Genomic DNA, 15,553 nt, shown 5'->3' with positions numbered 1-15,553 from the left:
TTCAACTACTACTCAGCCCTAGACCAGATACTCTAAGCCTGATACGGCAGCTAGTCGGGCCCAACTCAATATTTTCTAGCTTCCAACAGCACATGAAAGAAGGCAGAAGAAATATGAAGGTATGAAGCAAGTGGGTATATATATGAAGGGTTTCAGTGTCAGCAACCTACTGTTGCCAGGGCCGAGTGAAATGTACCAAACAGGTGTCTACAGAGGTGAAACTGGTATGGGAAGAATCTAGGGAGTAGTGGATAATTTCAGAGCAAGAGAATTTGCTGGGATTATGAGAAGTCAGATGGAGTAGAAGTGGTTTAGGGTAAAAGTTATAGGGAGTGTGAAGCTAGGAGATAATAATGGTTAGGTAGGAAAAGATGTAAAGATTAACTAGGGAATACAGAGGTAACAAACATGGTGGGGGAGGGCAATAAATGTAGGTAGACTGATTCTTAAAAACCACAGGCAAGACTAATTTTAAAAAATTCCATTTCACAACACCTGTCATTACTTTGAACAATTTCAAATATTTTCGCACTATATTAAAAGACTGCTCAGGAAGGGCATTCAATCTGATGATAAACTGGCAAGTCCAAATCGATAGAACATAAACCTTATTCTGATCTGAGTTCAAGTTCCAAAGGCTACTCTGTTGCTACCCACACATAAATTTAAAGGTACGTACCTAAATATATCAAGTATCGTGTAATAGGTAAACCGGAATGGAAGCATTATCAAGTAATAACCCCATCCAAGCAGCCCCTGAAATTCCAAAAACAAAGTTAGATACCCTTCTCTCAATCCCTAATACTTGACAAAGTGGCTAGTTCAGACTTGTACACTCTGTAGTCCTTTCACATTATTTCTCCCTGTGCAATATGGTTCCCTCCTTCCTGACCAACTCAACTGTCTTACAGACCAACTGCCCTTGATCTCATTTTATCTAATACTATCATATTTTTATTTTTTCACATATTTTATTTTTGTATTAAATCTGCTTTACTACTTTTTCTGCAGTTAGTTATATTAGTTGTCAAATGCAATTGCAAGTTTACCCCCCAAATAATTATTCATTATTTCCTTTTAAGATTTATACATCAAAATATGGTATACAGAAATAGCAAGAAAGATAAGTGCTGTTACTACGTTGGACATGTATACATAAGTGATAAATAATTATATTAACAATAATTATAAATCTCCATATAGCTGCTATCCTTAGTAATAACGCTAATTATAAATGATAATTTTCTTTAAAAATGTTGGCAATGTTATTACTACTGCTATTAATTATAAACTACCATATATAAAAATATATATATATAGGGCTCTATATTTTACAAAGTACTTTCTTATACATAATATTGTGTTAACCCAGGACTCTTTCTGTGACATTAGGGTCCTAAACGCCAAATCAAAACCCAAACAAGCTGAGGAAACATCAGACATAGAACTATCCTTGAGTCATATAATTCTCTAGGAACTTGTGTTCTTCCGCTCCAAATACCCAAAACGACCACTTAGAAACTCCATTTTCTAAATGTCGGCAAGTATTCCAGAAAAAGGTATGGTGACCGGGTAAATTCTAACTCTTGCCAAGTCAAACACGGTACTTTCTTGCTATTCCAAACGCAAATATTGTAGGTGAGTGCAGCCCTGGGTAAGAACGAGAAACTCCAAGGAGTTCTTTAGAGTTCTGTACACACATCTGACTTCCCAAGTAGATGATCAGCAATTTGAGGGGAAGACTGGCTCCCAATTCATCTCTGTATCCCCAGCAACAAAACAGCAGGTACATTCTTAGTTGAATTTAACTGAACCACCTCTTTGCTACTAGCCCTAAGACTAATTTCAAAGTTGTGGCTGAGGTTCCCACAAAGACTCCACGTACTTACTCAGAAGTAGCTTAAAATTAAGTAAATTGAAGCAACAAAGAAATCAATAAACTGGTACTAACTTAAAAGTGGGAGATTGATTAAACACGTAGCAAACATTTTCAGACATGTAAATAAATCTACTGTGTATGTAAAACAAGGCACAGAAAATACTCCCCAAGTAACTGGCTAAAAGGATAGAAAAAAACTGATGGTTTCTGTATTAATTCATTAAGGAATCAAGCACACATGACATACCCACTAACTTTACCAAGGAGTCTGGTTTAGCTATCAGGTTTACATTTTGAGTATTTTTTCACTACTATCGTATAGTATAACATAAATTAATAAACCTACAAAACCAAAACGGGGGAGAATTTCAGCAGTAAAATAACTTGCCCTTGGTTGTGGTCTTGAGACAACATAGCTGTAGATCCTGTGGTCTGCTGTATTAACCTGCAGGGGTCGGGAAGGAGGCGGGTTGAAAACACTTGGTACACCCTCTTGCTCATTCAATCTGTCCTGTACAGCAGCCTGAGATGGGGGGGAAAAAAGTAGTTTCAGTGATGCTCAAATCAACCCAGAAGGGACAAACTATCACTTTGTGTTTCAAAATAGGATGAACATTGACACACCACAAGGTCACCTGAGGAATGTACCTTCAGGGACATTTTAATCAACACAACTTCAGTAAGCACATCTGCTGGAGTGGGAGGCACTGGGCAGTGACTGCTCCAGAATTCATGCATAGCAAGGAACGAAGGAACTGCCTGGAAGCTGCATTTATGCGGCAAGCACAATGCTTTGAGTAAATGGCATGTGCGATTTAGGGTAGCTGGTACAAGGTACGGTGGTACAGGCCCCCGAGAGACATCTACCTAGGCTACAATGTGGATGGTGCCCCTGGATTTGTGCAAGGGAGCAGTCCTGATGGTGCAGTGTTTGATGGAGGGCTTTGGAATAGAGAAACTTAGATATGAATCCCAGCTTCATTACTCAGAAAAGTCTTTTGGCTTATGAGTCTCAATTTCCACCACATTCACACTATGTACGTGCTGGTCTGTCTTCTTGGGAAGGTCTCTCATAAGACGGTGGGAAACGTAAGTGCTCATGTACCCTGGGCTTACCACTATTAAAAAGGAAAAATAGGAGGAAAAGAGAAGAGGCCATGAACAGAAGATTAACTTATAAATCTAGAAGTTGTGGGGAATTAATCTTTCTGAAATACATCTCTCATGACACTCCACTCAGATGGGTTTTACAGTGCCTCCCCAGTAGCTAGAGAATAATACCAGGTCCATGCTATTTCTTAAATCTTATTTTTAAAAAGAGAATACATTCATACAGTACAAATAGGTATGCAGTAAAAGTCTTCCTCCTGCCCTCACCACATTAGCTACCCAGTTCTTCCTCTGTAAAGCAAAGTTTATTGTACGGCCTTCTAGAGTCAGCACATACATTCACAAGCATATCTATATTATCATCACCTCCCTTCTTCCCACATACTTGTATGGTGTACGAACGATATGCACTTGACTATAAACCTAAAGGTTGGTGGTTCAAACCTACCCAGTGGCAATGTGGAAGAAAGGCCCAGCGATCTGCTTCTGTAAAGATTACAGCCAAGAAAACCCTATGGTGCAGTTCAACTATGTAACACATCGGGTGGTCATATACAGGAACTGACTCGATGAAAAGTCTGGTTTTGTGTATATTCTACAAATTGTTCCCCTTTTGGTGACCACTTAAGTTATTTCCAATCTTTTGTTATTAAAAAGCAAAATGCCGCAATAAACAATCTCATGCATCATTTTGCATGTAAGAACAGCCAGTGATGATATTTCACCTTCTGGTGAAACAGCCAGCCTGTAATTATCTCTCTGACTAGAAAAACAAGAAAGTTGGATAATGTCCAGTGTTGGTAAGGGTGTAGAAAATTAGACATTCTCATGTACCATCGTTGGTAGTTTAATCTGGGCAGCCTTTTGGGAAGAGAGTTTGGCAAAATCTACCCAAATTTTAAATTAACATATCTTATGTCAAGATAAGTTCTCTTAACACCTTTCAACCAGCAATTCCACTTCTAGGAATTATTCTTCAGAAACACCCGCAAGTAAAAAAAAACAAGTACCCAGAGATATATGAAGTTTGTTCTCAGCAGCAATGTTTATTAACCAATCACCTAAATGGGTTCAAGTGGGCAGGGGTGGGTGAGGTGGGATAGTGAGGAGGTACAGGGGGCGGGGAGGACATGGACAATCTGGATAACTGCATCTTGAGACAATCTGACAATTCAGTGCAGAGATGCAAGGTTGCAAAAACTTGTTTCTGCCACCATAAGCTTGAGAGTTGCCCAGTACTTTTCTGATGAGACTGGCGGTGCTGCTAGTGAATATTCTATAATAAAATGTGTGAACATTTGGAAGAACTGCATCCATTAAGTGAACCAATATTTTCCAAAGAACCAATGCATGAAGTTACAAAGTTAGGTATTTGTAAAAATCCTTTCAAAGTACAAGGCAGACCAATAAATTTTAATGTAACAAAACATGAAAAGTTCAATGATACAGTTTCAAATTTCACATTACTGCTAACCTTTAAGAAACTAACAATTCTGGATGGATGGAAAAAGGGGGTGGGCGGCAGAAAGAGGGAGGGTGCTGAAACACTGCAGAGATTGCAACCAATGTCACAAAACAATCTGTTTATAAATTTTGAAATGAGAAATTAATTTGCTCTGAAAACTTCCACCTAAAGCACACTAAAAAGAAACTAACATTTGTCCACTTTCAGTGCGGTCTCAAAGAAGAATATACATTTATCTAAAAAGGCTTTTGAAATACTCCTACCATTTCCAACTATATCTTTGTGAAGTCAGGGTTCCTTCACATATTTCAACAAAACTACGTATCATAACAGGCTGAATTATAGAAGCAGATATGAAAATCCAGTTGTTTTCTATTAAGCTAGATTATTAGACAGATTTGCAAAAAGTTATTTTTCATAAAAATGTTAACATGTAATGAGTATTTTTAAAAATGAATAAAGAACTTTAAAACATTTTCTCAGATTTAATTTCTAACATTGTAATAAATACTGATAGATATCACTCACTGTAAAAATGGCATGGCAGAGGCGTCTGACCTCCTCTAACTTCACAAGGGGGAAGGAGAATCAAGTTCAACAGCCCAAGGCTGATTCCTATGAGGTGGAGGTCAGACATACCTCCTCTTGCCAGACTTTTTACCAATTCTGACACCATTTGTCCCTCCCACAGCACCCTCTACTCTGCTGAGTTTGAAAATTTTTTGCAATGGCGACACAGAACTCACAGACAATACTCACAATTATGGAGTTTATTAGGGAAGTAACATCACAATTCAGGTTCAGGTTCAAGAACGCTCAGGATACAGTTCTATCAGGACAGCCTCTTCTCAGCAGTGCCCGTAAGCAGGTCTCTTTCTGGCCCTCAGCCCCTCTGCCTGGCCTCTGCCCTGCTCAGGCAAGCGTTACAAAGCTCTTTTAGCTCTGCCAATAAGTGTCCAGAGGCACCCCACTTCGCCAGTAAGCCTCGGCCCGAAGGCGCTCAGCTCTAGCTCTGTGCGTCGGTAAAGGCAAACTTAGCTCCACCAAGTGCACAGTGGCACCTTACTCCACCAACAAGCCTCCTACCCAAAGGTGCTCAGCTTTCTCACATCAAAGGCTGAGAAGCCCACTGCTAAGTCTCCTTCAGACTGCTGGTTCAACTGCTGTCATTTCTCTGCCACTGCTGCTTGCCATCTCCAGTGTTATATCTCCTAATCTCTCTCTCTCTCCTTCTGTGTTTCCCTTTAAGCCTAGTGGCATGGCAAAACTGACCAATCCCTTTATTAGGGTTCCATACACCTCATTTGCATAGTCCCACCCAGTCATTTGGTGGAAGTTAGAAAGACTATGGCTAGAAGGGCCATATTAAGTAATTCACTGCACCGCACCCATATAAACAAGTTCTTTGGAGGTTCTCAATGTTTCTCAAGAGTGTAAAGTAGTCCTAAGAGCTTGAGAACCCCTGGCCTATTATATGTGAGCGTATAGGATAGTTCCACTTATATGGGGGGGAAATATATATATATACACACACACACACACACACACACACACACGCATACACATTTCTAGAGAAGCAAAAAAGATATCTAGAAAATTTCAAAAGAAACTGTTAATGGTGGCTACTTTGAGGAATAAAGGACTGGGAAGTAGTGGTAGAGATGTAGTTTGGGGGTATTTTTCATATTTCATTTTAGAATTTGAACTTAAAAAAAAAAATGCATCATTTTTACGAGTTACTAAAATAGACCAAAGTGAAAAAAGCTGTAAATACAGTATAATTCTATTTGTATAAGAAAATTATATGGAGATGAATATTTATATATTCATATAAATGAACAGAAAAAAAATCTATAAAAAACTGAACACTAACTATCCACGAAATAAGATGGCTAAAAACACAAAACCAAACCCAGTGCCGTCGAGTCAAATCTGGCTCGTAGTGACCCTATAGGGCAGAGTAGAACTGCCCCATAGAGCTTCTAAGGAGCGCCTGGCAGATTCGAACTGCAGACCCTTTGGTTAGCAGCCGTAGCACTTAACCACTGTTTCACCAGGGTTTCCATAAGATGGTTACCCGTGTTTTTTTGACCTTGCAAAGGCATTCGACTGTGTGGATCATAACAAATGATGGATAACATTGTGAAGAATGGGAATTCCAGAACACTTGATTACGCTCACGAGGAACCTGCACATAGACCAAGAAGCAGTCAGTCATTCTAACAGGACAAGGCGATACTGCGTGGTTTAAAATCAGGAAAGGTGTATGTAAGGGTTGTATCCTTTCACCATACCTATTCAGTCTGTATGCTGAGCAAATAATCCAAGAAGTTGCACTATATGAAGAAGAATATGGCATCAGGATTGGTGGAAGACTCATTAACAACCTGCAACATGCAGATGACACAACCTTCCTTGCTGAAAGTGAAGAGGACTCGAAGCACTTACTGAGGAAGATCAAAGACCACAGCCTTTGTATGGATTACACCTCAACATAAAGAAAACAAAAATCCTCACAACTGGACCAATAAGAAACATCATCATAACCAGAGAAAAGACTGAAGTGGTCAAGAAATTTCATATTACTTGGATCCACAATCAACACTCATGGAAGCAGCAGTCAAGAAATCAAATAATGCATTGCATTAGGAAAATCTGCTGCAAAAGACCTCTTTCAAGTGTTAAAATGCAAAGATGTCTCCTTGAAGACTAAGGTGTGCCTGACCCAAGCCTCATAAGCATGTGAAAGCTGGACAATGAATAAAGAAGACAGAAGAAAAATCGATGCCTTTGAATTGCCGGCAAGGAATACTGAATATACTGTAGATTGCCAAAAGAAGGAACAAATCTGTCTTGGAAGAAGTACAGCCAGAATGCTCCTTAGAATCAAGGATGGCGAGACTGTATCTCACAAACTTTGGACATGTTATCAGGAGGAATCAATCCCTAAAGAAGGACATCATGCTTGGTAAAGTACAGGGCAAGCGAAAAAGAGGAAGACTCTCAACGAGGTGGCCTGACACAGTGGCTTCGACAATGGGCTCAAGCATAACAATGTTTGTGAAGATGGCACAGAGCTGGACAGTGTTTCATTCTGTTGTACACAGGGTCACTATGAGTCAGAACCAACACAACGGCATCTAACAAAACAACAACAATCTGCTCCCGTAAAGATAACAGGCTAGGAAATGCTATGGAGCAGTTCTACTCTGTTCTACAGGGTCACAATGAGTCAGGATCAACTCGATGGCACACAATAAGAACATCCATGAAGTAGAGGGATTAAGGGTGATCATTATGGTTGTTTTATGCTTTTTGAAATTCTTTGTGTGTACAGGTACACACATGTGCATGGGCATTTTTGCAACAAGCTCTGTAAGTTATTTCATATAAAGGGATGGTAACATAATACCAGATAATTGCAAATAAAAATAAATAAATATAGCAGGAATGGCAATATTAAATCAAACTAGAAATCAAAGCACAAAGCATTATCTGATATTAACAACAGGTATTATTACAAGGAAGTTTTAACAGCTATGTATCTTCATGTGTCAAATAAAATATCAATCTACTTAGGTAAAATAAAAGTTAGTAATAGTGTTTCAAAAAAAATGTATTAATGTCATTTATTTACACCATGTAATGCCTTTCCACAGCACGCACAAAAAGTAAGCATTCTCTTGGAGGTATTTGTTATTAATATCTGAAAGATATACACATATTATTGGCACATTAAATTATGAAAACCCTGGCGGCGTAGCAGTTAAGAGCTATGGCTGCTATCCAAAAGGTTAGCAGTTCGAATCCACTGGGCACTCCTTGGAAACCCTATGGGGCAGTTCTACTCTGTCCTATAGGATCGCTATGAGTCGGAATCGACTAGATGGCCACGGGTTTGGTTTTGGTTTAATCTAAGTTATATATCTGGAAGTATGTATAATATACTAAAATATCAAATGTGGTTATCTGAAGAAAGCATGATTACAAAGAACTTTCACTTTCAACTTTATAAATTACTGCGTTTTAAATTTTTTACAGATTTTTTTTGTAATCAGAAAAAACAAAGACATCACTATTGGGAAATAAATCTATAAAAGCACATTCAAGTCATCATGTTGAGTAGTCTCGTCAAGTTAACAGAAAAAAAATGTAGCAGATTCTAATTTAATTATATATTAACAAACGACTGAGTACAGACATCAAACCTTCATCCCACAAAAAACATATTCCTTGATAAACACCTAACTGTGAACAGCAATTGCTTCTGGGAAAGAGGAAAGAGAAAGGGGAAGTGGTAGACCAGCAATTGACTTACATGGGGCTTAATTTTATCCATCAGTATTTGTTTAGAAGGAACCTGAAGCAAAGATTGCAAAATATTTGGCTTTAAGGAGCTAGACAGTAGGTACATGCTTGTTCTCTTTGCTATCTCTATATTTTTCTGTAAATCTGAAATATATGATTAAAAAATATACATATAAATATTTCACAATGTTAATAGAACATTAAATCACAAAAGATACCTCAATAGATACCCAAATAAAACTAAAGAATAATATGAAAAGGATAAACAAAAACAAACTACTAGGAATTTCAGAAATTTTCCTAAAGAAATCTTGGACCAAAGAAGAAAATCCAAACTCCTGGGCCAAAGAAAAAAAATCCAAACTTTAAAAGTGTATTTTAAGAAGAAAATTCATAGCCTTAAGTGTAAGAAAGAATACAAATTAAGGTGTAAAAATATAAAAAGCTAATAAAAAACCATAAGCTTAAAAAAGTGTGAAATGTATCAAAGATAGATATTTTCTTAATAAACAAGAAAACAGAAAAAAAAGAATATAAGAGCTTTTTATTAAACAGAACAAATAAACAATAAATCAGTTTCTAGTAAGTCTCATTTTTTAAAAGGGAAAACAAACATAATAAAAGGAATGAGAAAATCGGATGACAACAGAACAGACACAAAGAATAAAACATATGGGTACTTTGTATAACTCTATGCTAAAAAACTGGAAGATCTCTAAGAAAAAAGCATTTTTTAAAGGACAGTATATCAAGATGTAGAAAACTTAAATAGATTATAAATGTTGGTGGGGGGGAAGCCTGAAAAAGTTAACAGAAAACATGTTTTCTTTCAAATTTTTAAGAATAGATCATTCCTATGCTAATCAGGGGAAACCCTGGTGGTATAGTGGTTAAGAGCTACTTGGCTGCTAACCAAAAGGTCGGCAGTTCGAATGCACCAGGTGTTCCTTAACCCTATGGGGCAGATCTACTCTGTCCTACAGAGTTGTTATGGGTCAGAATCGACTCGATGGCAACTGGTTTGGTTTTTTTGCTTTATGCTATTTAGGAACCCCGGTGGCACAGTGCTTCTCATTTTACCAAGCCAGTCATTTTAGAAAACCAACATACCCTTGAAATAAAAATCTAACAAGATTAGCACAAAAGTATCATACATTCCTGCTGCCTAAAATGCATTTTCCCCCATATTTTTCACATTCACCAGTCCTTTTCATCATTCAGGTGTTAGTGCAAACGTAACCTACTCAGAGGCCTTATGTAAAAAAATGGCATGGCAGCAGCAGGTCAGACTCCTTCCTCAAAATTCACAAGGGGAAGGAGAATCAAGATCAACATCAGCCCAAGGCTAATTCCTATGAAGCGGAGGTTACACATACCTACACCCTCCAACCTTTTTACCAGTTCTGACACCAGTTGTTCCTCCCACAGCACTCTGTAGGCATACCTTGGAGATATTGCAGGTTTGGTTCTAGAACACCACAATAAAGCAATTCACATGAATTTTTTAGTTTCTGTCTTAGTCATCTAGGGCTGCTATAACAGAAATACCACAAGTGGATAGCTTTAACAAAGAGAGATTTATTCTTCCACAGTCTGGAAGGCTAGAAGTCCAAATTCAGGGCATCAGCTCCAGGTGAAGGCTTCTCTCTCTGTTGGCTCTGGAGGAAGGTCCTTGTTGTCAATCTTCCCTAGTCGAGGAGCTTCTCAGCGCAGGGACCCCGGGTTCAAAGGACTCACTATTCTCCTGGCTCTTGTTTCTTGATGGTATGAGGTCCCATGTTTCTTTGCTTCCTTCTCTCTTTTCTATCTCAAAAGAGATTGGCTCAGGACACAATCCAATCTTGTAGGTTGAGTCCTGCCTCATTAACATAACTGCTGCTAATCCCATCTCATCAACACCACAGAGGTAGGATTTATAACACACAGGAAAATCACATCAGATGACAAAATGGTGGACAATCACACAATACTGGGGATCATGGACTAGCCAAATTGATACACATCTTTTTTGGGGATACAATTCAATTCATGACAGTTTCCCAGTGCATATAATAGTTATGTTTACACTATACTGCAGTCTATTAAGTGTGCAAGCATTATGTCTGAAAAAACAATGTACATAACTTAAATAAAAAATACTTTATTGCTAAAAAATCCTAACCATTATCTGAGCCTTAATCTTTTTGCTGGTGGAGGGTCTTGCTTCGACGTTGATAGTTGCTGACCGATCAGGGTGGTGGTTGCCGAAGGCTGGGATGGCTATGGCAATGTCTTAAAATAAGACAACGAAGTTTGTTGCATCATTTGACTCTTCCTTTCATGAAAGATTTCTCTGTAGCATACAATGTTATTTGACTGCATTTTATGCATAGAACTTCTTTCAAAATTAGAGTCAGTTCTCTCAGACCTTACCACTGCTTTATCAACTAAGTTTATGTAATATTCTAAATCCTTTGTTGTCATTTCAAACACGTTCACAGCATCTTCATCATGAGGAGATTCCATCTCAAGAAACCACTTTTTACTAATGGACTACAACTAGCACAACCTCCACCAGACTGAGCCCAGAACAACTAGATAGTGCCCCATTACCACTACCGAATGCTCTGGCAGGGATCACAATGGAGGATACCAGACATATTGGGAGAAAAATGTAGAACAAAATTCAAATTCATACACACACACAAAGACCAGGCTTGCTGGTCTGACAAAGACTGGAGAAACCCCAAGCGTATGGCCCCTGGCCTATAGTTCTCTGCTGGGTTTGTTAATTTGTTGCAGTGGCCACACAGAACTCAGGCTATACTCGTGGTTATGGGGCCTATTAGGGAAGTAACAGGTTAAAACTTGGGATCAGGATCAACAGGCTACAACTCAGGATCACCATCAGGAAGCATAGGCAAAGTCTGCCTTCTTTAGTGCAGGACAGCTCTCTCAACCATGCAGAGCTCTTCTCTGCCCCCTTAGGACGGGCCTCCTCTAAAAGGATTTGTTGCCTCTAGGACAGGCCTCCTCTCTTGGCCCGCTCAGAACAGGCATCCTCTCTTGGCCCTTGACCCTTGGCCCCACTCGGGGCTGGCCTCTGCCCTTCTCGGGCAAGTGTTACAAAGTTCTTTAGCTCCTTGGATAAGTGCCCTGAGGCACCTCACTCTGCCAGGAAGCCTCCTGCCCAAAGGGTCTCAGCTCTCTCACTCTATGGGCTGGCATGCCCACCATAGCTGCCTTGCTCTGTGGGCCGGGAAGCCCACAGTTCTGTCTTGCGCGGATCTCCTGGTTCTGCTGCTGCCATTTCTCTGCTGCTGCTTCTCACAGTCTTGCGCCATCTCTCTGGTGTTACAGCTCTCTTTTTAAGCCTAGCAGGATGGCAACATTTACCAATCCTCTCATTATGGTTCCACATATCTATCTGCATGGTCCCACCCCCAGAAGGGTCCCATACACCTTATTTGCATATTGTGCATCCATCTCCTTGGTGGAGCACAAGCACCTTATTTACATAGCCCCACCCTCATTTTGTGGGTCTCACAAAGACCATGCCTGGCTAAAAAGCCCGCATTAAGTAATTCACTGCACTGTAGGCCACCCCTGGTTCTTTCAGCCATGGTTCTTTCATATCTGGAGGCTAACTTCCCCCTTCCAATCATGTTAACAGCCCAAAACAATCATTGACAATTAGTCCTTCAGTAGGGCACAAAGTTCCCAGGCTGAGGTTACTCAGGTGCCAGCCACTCAGGTTTGCCGCAGGTAGCCATCTGATCTAATAATGTTCTCCAAAAGTCATCTCATCTTTGCCCTTTCTGGCCTCTGATAAAATCTGAGAGATTATTCCCTTCCTCTGAGCCTCGCAAGGTATCAGTATAGCAAAACCTTTAAGGGGCTTTAGGTTCAGCCGCTGTACTCCAGTCCAGCAGTGCCTCCCCATTAGTCCACTTTTTCACAGTTATGGCTTCTACGTTTACAGTTTTTCTAATCACGAGTAATCCTGTTAACAATCAACATTCACAAATGAATCACATAATCCTATCAGCATCTTCCCCTACCCTCTCTTCCCCAGACCCATCAGGAAAAGAGAAATCTATTCAGTGGGGATCCTCCCTTAGTTGTCCCTTTCATTTTGAGTGTAAGCACACCCATGAATGCATTTAAGCCAGCCACTTCATGCCTTTATCTCCCTCCATTTTAGATAGCCAATTTCTAAATTTCCATTCCTATCAAACCAGTATTCTGAGAAATTCTGAAGAATCTTCTGTTCCAGTTAGAACTTTGAGCATCTGCATTCATACGCAAAGTCCACTCCAGAGCAAGTCATCAAACTGCAGCAATCTACACCAGCTCACAGGGTCAATCATCTGTTTCTCTCTCTCTTCATTTGGTAGGGTATGGTCAGCGCACCCCTAGCTCCCAGGGCTAGGTCAACAGGTATCAGGTATAGGCTCAGGAGTCCACACACTTCCCTGTACTTCTGACCAACCAGCCCCTTCTATCTTTCTCTCTCATCCCTAACCTCTGTTTCTCTGACACTGCTTCTCACTGTCTCAAGCCATCTCTGGTGTTACAGCTTTCTCTGTCTCCTAGGTCTAGGAGGTTCTCAGTGCAGGGACCCTGGGTCCAAAGGATGTGCTCCACTCCTGGCTCTTTCTTAGTGATAGTCAGGCCCCCTGTCTGCTCTGGGAACGGCTCTCTTTTCAAGCTTGGCGGGATGCCAAAATTTACCAATTACCTCATTAGGGTTCCACATACCTACCCTTGGTGGAGCACAAGCACATTATTTACATAGCCCCACTCTCATTTTGTGGGTCTCACAAAGACCACGCCTGGCTAAAAAGGCCACATTAAGTAATTCATGCACTGCAGGGCACTCCTGGTTCTTCTGGCCATGGTTCTTTCATATTTGGAGGCTAACTTCCGCCTTCCAATCATGTGAACAATTCAAAACAGTCACTGACAATTAGTTCTTCAGTAGTATTTGCAAGGCCCTATCCTCACAAAAAAAAAAAAAAATTTTTTTTTTTTTTATCCTCACAAGGGTCCCATGGACATTGTTTCCATTATTAGCTGGCTGTTCAATTCCCTTGGGAGGCCATAGCACCTAATTTGCATAGTCTCACCCAATCATTTTGTGGGAGTCACGAAGACCAAGCATGGCTAAGAGGGCCATGTTAAGTAATTCACTGCACTGCACCTCACCTTACCTGACTATCCTATTTGAAACAGCTCCCCCAACCCTCTCTGTTACATCTCCTATATTCACCTTTTTCATAGCATTTATTACAAAGTAAAATTATCGGTTTGTTTGCTTGCTTATTTGTTTTGTCTTTCCTAAACTAGAGTTAAGTTCCACCAGAGATGGGACTTTGTCTTGTTCACTGGTGTAATAATGCCAGAGCCTAGAATTAATTGCTCAAAAATATATGAATAACTAAAAAAAAAATCACTTGTGAATATATTTCAGAAATCCAGGAGTCCCTGAGTGGCGCACGCAGTTAAGCAATCAACTATGAGCTAAAAGACTGGTGGTTTGAACCCCCCCCAAGAGGCTCCTTGGAAGACGGGCCTGGTAATCTGCTTTTAAAACCCAATGGAATAGTTCTACTCTGTATAAATGGGGTTGCCACGAGTAGGAATTGGATCAACAGCAACTAACAACGACATTCAAATAACATGCCATAATTAAGTAAAAAGTTTATTTTCAGAATCCAACAGAGTCAGTATTACAAAACTCATTAATATAGGTAAATATATAAAAACAGAGGTCAAAAGGGGATTTGATAAAATTCAACATCTATTCTTCATATAAACTACTGTTATGTTGTTAGTTGCCATCAAGTTGATTCTGATTTATGGTGACCCTGTGTATACAGAGTAGAAATGCTCCATAAGGTTTTCAAGGCTGTGATCTTTTGGAGGCAGATTACCAAGCCTGTCTTCCGAGGCACTTCTGGGTGGGTTTGAACCACCAACCTTTTGGCTAGCAGTCGAGCGCTTAATTTCGTATCACCCAGGGACTCCTCATATAAACCATTAGTAAACCAAAAATAGAAGAACAGTTAACAGATATTTACTGAGAGCTAAAAAAAAAAAAAATTTTTTTTTTTTTTACATACTGGCAATATGGCAGTTAACAAAACCAAAAAAAAGAGTCTCTCCTCTCATGGAGTTTACATTTTAGTGGATCTATCTTAAAGCAACAGCCAACATCCCACTTGATGATAAAATACCAGAGGCATTAAAGTGAGGACAATATGTTTACTATTACTATTAGACATTGTTCTAAAGTTCTAGCCAATCAATGGTCAAGTAAAAGAAACAAAAGATATACACATTGAAAAAAAAATCATGATCTGAAGAAGACATGACTACCTAAAAGCCTAATAGAACAGGCTATAAAATATGTAATAAGGAGGCTCACATTAAGACATCTGCTTACAAACTAAATATACAAAACCCCATAGTTTTTCCAAAGAGTTATTAAGAAACAACAAGGGGGAAGAGAAAACAGCTATCTGGAGAGATTTGGTCGCCTTAATCTTTTCTATGATTTTATAACTTTTGATCACATTCTCCACCTTTCCCATACATTTTATAAAAACAAAAGAGCTGTAATTTTGAGAGAAAAAAATCTATTGAAGAAAAAGATTCCTGCTATGAAAAAATGTATGTCTTTGCTTCTTCACCAGACCAGGGAAAAAGAAATAAGCTCAGAATGAATTCTGTCATATACCTCTATGTTCCAGTTATGCTGTTCCAAGGTATGGCGACATTGATCCATAGATTCTATGCCAGTCAGATCC

General features: G+C 39.5%; 1 protein-coding gene across 2 annotated transcripts in view; it reads right to left on the bottom strand.

Moving 5' to 3' along the window:
* The window catches only part of FAF2 (Fas associated factor family member 2), a 78,566-nt gene that overhangs the window by 12,878 nt on the left and 50,135 nt on the right, over positions 1-15,553 (bottom strand). For both annotated transcript variants that reach the window (XM_003404678.4, XM_023551688.2), the window contains exons 2-4: positions 15,484-15,552; positions 2,268-2,402; positions 680-756 (exon numbers count right to left, since the gene is read on the bottom strand). In XM_003404678.4, coding sequence (XP_003404726.1) covers positions 680-756; positions 2,268-2,402; positions 15,484-15,552 — 281 coding nt within the window. The remainder of the gene's footprint in view (positions 1-679; positions 757-2,267; positions 2,403-15,483; position 15,553) is intronic.

This window comes from Loxodonta africana, chromosome 2, assembly GCF_030014295.1.
Source record: "Loxodonta africana isolate mLoxAfr1 chromosome 2, mLoxAfr1.hap2, whole genome shotgun sequence".
NCBI classification, from domain to species: domain Eukaryota; kingdom Metazoa; phylum Chordata; class Mammalia; order Proboscidea; family Elephantidae; genus Loxodonta; species Loxodonta africana.
This window is presented reverse-complemented; position numbering and strand designations above follow the sequence as displayed.